Source organism: Dioscorea cayenensis, chromosome 19 (genome assembly GCF_009730915.1).
Source record: "Dioscorea cayenensis subsp. rotundata cultivar TDr96_F1 chromosome 19, TDr96_F1_v2_PseudoChromosome.rev07_lg8_w22 25.fasta, whole genome shotgun sequence".
NCBI classification, from domain to species: domain Eukaryota; kingdom Viridiplantae; phylum Streptophyta; class Magnoliopsida; order Dioscoreales; family Dioscoreaceae; genus Dioscorea; species Dioscorea cayenensis.
Window position 1 is genome coordinate 25,578,677 of NC_052489.1, and position 6,104 is coordinate 25,584,780.

The following is a 6,104-nucleotide window of genomic DNA, read 5'->3' on the forward strand; positions in this document are numbered from 1 at the left end:
TGGTGTCTCTTACTTTTATTCTCGTGAGATTAGTTGTATGTTATCGCTTTGCATTCTCGCATTCGTTTGTGTGATTCTTTAGATATTGTGATATTGCACACCAAGTGTTCGACGAATTGCCACACTAGTTCCGCGCTTCCTCACACGCAACATAAACATAATACTAGTACTAGACAAACTTTTAATAAATCCTGGTCTTTTTTAATTAGTAGATTTTTTTTTCCGTATTTTTAAAGTTGATATGTATAATATAACTATGTTTATTTATGTTAACACTGGTCCATTCGGAATTTTCTTTTTCATTTGTATCCATGTTTTTTTTTTTTAAATATTGGGCATTCTATTATTGATTAATTTATGTTTGAGGAACATAATGAAGAGAGAGTGATAGGAGTTCAGAGAAAAGGGTGGGTTGAGTATACCAAATTAATTAATGAGGTGTTTTGGTCTTTGTTTTGCATCACATTATTATTGAATGTATCCATTTGAACATGCATGCCTTAATAAATATTTTGGTCAAAATTAATAAATCTTTGTTATAATCTATCTGATAAGCTATTGTTTGTTAGTTTGAATATATGCTAGAATTAGATGACAAGTATTTGGAGATAGAGACTTGATTAATCTTCCACCATTGTTGATATATATGGTTAAGAGTTAACATCAACTCTATAACAGAGTTTAGGTTAAACTCACCATATAATTAATAACACAACACTCTCTTTTGATTTCCAACACTAGGCTAAAATTTCTCAGATAAGCATAAAAAAATAAACACAAGTCATTGAGGAAAAGAAGTTCAATTCTATGAATCTGCACATCATTTGTCTCCTCTAATCTTCTCTGTTCTCAATGCATTATATATGTATGAAAACAGACAGTAACAATATATATACTAAAGGGAAAAGAAGAGTATGTAGACAAATAAAAATGTGAAACTTTGCATCAAGAGAAAAGTCTAGAGAAAAAGTTGGATGACTTAGATTTCTCCAAACATGCAACATGAGCATATCTCCCAAACTTATCCTTCTGCCTTGGCCCTCCACTTGTGTCCTTCTTGCACACCCTGCAAGTCTTATCCACCCATCCCTCCTCCACATATTGCCCATCAACTTAACACATCAAACAAATGCACAAACATTAGAACAAACAAATTACAAATTGAGATACCAAAAAAGATATATAAAACAGTAATCAAATTACCATCAACATAGGACTTGAAGAAATCCTTATACGTGCCTCCGATCTTCCTCCTCAATGCTCCATACTAATACATTTAAAACGTAATTGATAAAATAGACTAGCATGTATCAAGATAGCGTATTAGAGTTGGATCGATAGAACATACTTGTTCACGAGACATTTTTCCTCCCGTCTTAGTAGCCTCCCTAGCCTCCTCAAGAAGTTGTGCATCTTGTGAAGACCTTACTTGGGAGAAATCAAGAGCATCAGTGAGGTTGGTAAACAAAGACTGTTTACTCTTCTCTTTAGGCTTTTCTTTTTGGCCATCATTCTTCTCTGCCATGGCCTTAATCCCTCCATATTTAATGGAGTTTCCATTGCCTTTGAGAGCATTGTTAGCAGAAGATTGCACAATGGATGGTGGTATGTAATAATTTTGAGATGAGCTCAGTGAAAGAGTTCTCATGCTCATTTTAGCTAAGTGGCTACAAGCAATTAGATTTCGAACTAGTATGTCCAATAGCTTTGTGGCAAAGACATTCAGAGATTTATGGATAATTGCAAGTATAAGGCTTGTGGTTTGGGAACACTTACGTGGCATTGTGCTTAGCCTATGGAAATTTTGGCCTAGTTTTTGTGGGCTTGAGTTTTGGAATTTAAATTGATTTTATGATTTATGGTTGTGAATTTTTTTCTCAACAGGGGATACACATCTTTGGATGATATTTATGTGTGATGTCCTGATATATATCTCTGGCTTTTTGTAAAGGATTTGTTAACACAAACTTAGTAATTCGGTTTACTTAGCATAATTAAGTAATTTAGATGATTGAGTTAAAATTGTGAATGGTTAGATTCTAATAATAAACAATAGAGATGTATGTATTTTTTTTTATTTTTTTTTTATTTTTTTTAAAAGTGAATAAAAGCAGCGTTCATCGATTAACAAAAGCAAACACTGAGTCTGCTCTCTACTAAAGGTAGAGAGGAGAGCAACAAAACAAAAAAAAGGGGACCACCAAAAGTGGTAAAACCAACACGACCCAAGAGACAAAAGGAGGAAGACCTTTCCTCAAAGACAACATGCCAATCATTACCCCACGCTAAGCTCCTACATCTCCTCGGGTGCCGAGTTCTCCAAACCCTCCTCCACTCGAGGTCCCAAAAACTCCAGACTATGACGAATGCTAGTCATGGAGTCACCCAACTTCTCCTGAACACGCTCCGATATTTCGATCTGATCTCCGGTTGTAAGTTGAATCATCGTACTCTCTCCGGTTGTCTGCCAAGTCATCCATCTATATATATATATATATATTTTACGAATAAACGACAAATGTCACTCATCCATCTTTTATATCCGTCTATTTATCATAATCTTTCTAGTCATTTTGTTTGGCTGTCTAATTACATTTTGTGGTTGTAGTCTTAAAGTTAGGGACTTTAAATTTTTTTTAATATATTTATTAAATTATTTTGATTTGTCAATTGAAAAAAGAGAGAGAGAGAGAGAAATGTATTGAAGCTGCTGTTGGTCATCTGCAAGAAGAGCAAGTCCACACACTGAAAACTTCTAATTATAAACTCTTCATTTTTGGTGACTTGATCAACAGAGTAATACCAGTAGGTTTTGACCTGGCAAACCTTTGAACAAAGTTCTCCTGGTTGGCCACATGATTATTTGAATCCTTTAGTTATGAAGTAGCCTTTGGTAATTATTATTTTTGTCATAAGATTGTTCAAGAAACTTATATATTCAAAATTAAGTTCTTTCCTTTTGAATTTTTTTTTCCTTTTGGTCAGTATTAATGAGCTAATTTCTTTATAACTTGGTTACATATCCTTTGCCCAGAATTATTAATCATACTCTTAATATATACCCCATGCAATTTTATTTGAGATTGTCTAAATTAATATTTTAATTAATAATTTGAATATATAATTAGTGTGAAAACTAAAGTTCTATATATATATATATATATATATATATATATATATTTATGAAATGCGACAAATCTATATCATGGATGTGCACAGATGTGGAAGATATTGAGTAAACTCAAAAAAAACACACGCGCTCTCGCTTTTTATGGAGTTTTAAGTTTAATTTCAAGTCCTTTCTAACACGAATACCTCACACAAAAAATTTAATACCAATAAATCAAAACACCGTTGATATATATATATATATATATATATATATATATATATATATATATATATATATATATATATATTCTAACAATTATTGAGAGCATCAATAAAAATACAAATCGGATATAAACTCAAAACTTTTCAACAAAAATGAGGTCATCATTGAAGCAACGTATCAAAGCTGCAATTAGCTAAAGCAACATGATTCGTCGTCTCCTTCTTTTCAACATTTGAATTGGATTAATGAAGGCTGACATTGAATACAAGAGGCATCTTTAGACTTGTTTTATACTTGTTTATAATTACTTGGTTAATTACTACTTGCTGATGCTATTCTTCTTCAATTCTATGAGATAGGATTAATTCATCTGGAAGACTTCAAGCTAGTAAACTTATTCACTAGCCGCCTCTCATTTTTGAGATCACAAAGCGTGTGGCGGAAGAAATCTGTAGATATATACATGCACCCTAGATTGGATTATTTTATTATTATTATTATTATTATTATATGGGCAAGTTATCCGGTACACCTTTTTATTATTATAGTTTAACCTGCCATATAAAAGTCAAATATGTTATCGCTCTTATACTACAATGGTAATCGAAGTTGAATTTTATGACTTGATATATTATAAACTGTCTTATAATTTAAACATAATTTTAAACCACAAAATATTTAATTTCAAACCAATCATTAGTTTGTTTGGATTACGAAATAGGAATATGAAAGTGAATGGTAATGGTAAAAATAATAGGATAAGTAATAGTAATGGTAATGATAATGGGAATAAAAAATTATTTAGTTGGAAAGAATAAATATTGGGAATGGGAAGAGTGCGATAGAGAATTGTATAAAATTATTTTAATGTCATATAAATAATGTAATGATATGTTAATATGTAAAATAATTAAATATAAATAAATATCTTGTATTTGTAATTATTATAATTAAATATTTAGAATAAATAATTTATATTCACCATTAAACAATTAAACAATTTATTTTAATTATCCTCCTTAATTACTTAAAGGATAGTAAATTTATTCTAATTATTTAAATTAATTATTTTATTTAATGAAAATTTAATGATTAAAAATGCCATTTCACTTTTATTGAATTAAATCTAAGGTGGGCAAAACTATCCTTTCATTTTAATTATTATAATGTAGTATATATATAACTATAATTTATTTTAATTATTATAATATTTAAATGATTATAATTTATTTTAATTATTATAATTAGTTATTTAAATTAATAATTATTATTTAATTAAATCTCAATTAGGGGCAAAAAAATTATTTCGCTATCAATAGTATTTATTTCACTCTATGCCCTCTAATTTTGGGAGTAATCAAATTCTTTCACTATACATCATATAATTACTTATAGTACTCATTACTAAGTTAATAGTAAAATATCCTAACATGGATATTTATTTCTATTAATAATTAATTTCATGCTAATAGTGCCTATTCCCCTGTCCAAACGGTCCCAATGTGTCATAATAGTCTTTACTTTTGAAAAGGTGGATAAACTACTAATATTAGATAAAGCAAAAAGTACAACTACACTAGATGTGGTAAGAACAGAGCAGCTAAGAGACACAACAAAAAGAGATACAACAGGGAGCCAAAGTCCCTAAAAATACAACATCAACAATAACTAGCCCGATCCAAGGTCATAGTCCTTACTCTTTCACAAAGAAGTTCACACAACTTTTTTTTTTTTCTTTTTTTCTTAATAGTTTTATTTGACTATAGTAGCCTTTTTCCAACAAAATCAAAAACAATTTCAAACCTTCAACTACCCCCCAAACAATGATCTCTTTTTCACAAGAGACAGTATTTTATCCTTTTTTTTCTTCTGTGAAAAAATCCAAGAAACTTTAAAACAAGAAACTTTGACCAATCAACTTTTTCAGTTTTCTAATAAAAAGCTTTAGTGCTATTTTTAATTTTTATTTTAAATAATAGATGATAAGCGTCTTTTTTATCTGAATATAAACAGTACTGAACAATATTAAAACTCGGAAATACAGTATATATACAATATGAGAATAATATAAGAATTCCGTGTGAATAATGTATGAACAGTATGGTGAACAGTACTGTCAAGGGAGGGATTTAAACCCATGACCTCTTTTTTATATTTTGGTGTCATACTATTGGGCTATCCAATGGTTGACAAACTCCTTTTAATTAAAAGACTTTATGAAGTTTCAAATAAAGAATATAAAAAAGAGCACTCACAATTAAATCAAGTTCCGCAAAATATATATGAAGCTTCCTTCACTTTGGTCTTCATTGCTAATGAAACTTCCCAAACTTAAAAGTAGTATTCCAAACTTAAATCTCTCACTCACCCACTTGGCTCACAAGAAACCTTTGACCAAGGCAATGAACCAGCTGAGCTAGCTAGCTGTCCACAGTGGAACAACAACGTGTTAGCTCACACATGTACACCGACGACCTAGCAATATTACAATGCATGCATACTAATTTAGTCTTGAAACTTGAAAGTCAAGCAACTCCTCCTTTCATACAGTCTTTATATTTTTCAAAGACCTCTTCTTCATCCTTCTCTCCATAAAACCCATTACCCCCCTTCATCACCTTCTCCTCATTCCTCACTGCATTCTTCCTTAATCTCTCTACTACTTGATAATTAAACTTTTTTCTTTGATTTCTTGCTTGTATATCCATGGCAAACAGATCCATCTTCATGACTTGTTTCATTCTCTTTCTGATGTTTATCTCTTTCCATG

The 6,104-nt window shown here is 30.4% G+C and overlaps 1 protein-coding gene across 1 annotated transcript; it reads right to left on the bottom strand.

The window, feature by feature from the left end:
• Positions 1-757: 757 nt before the first annotated feature.
• LOC120250066 lies at positions 758-1,713 on the bottom strand. Its single transcript, XM_039258824.1, has 3 exons — positions 1,349-1,713; positions 1,204-1,267; positions 758-1,112 (listed from the first exon to the last, which is right to left on the bottom strand). Exons 1-3 carry the CDS (start codon positions 1,652-1,654, stop codon positions 946-948), a joined length of 537 nt encoding a protein of 178 aa, XP_039114758.1. The 5' UTR covers positions 1,655-1,713; the 3' UTR covers positions 758-945.
• Between the last annotated feature and the right edge of the window lie 4,391 nt (positions 1,714-6,104).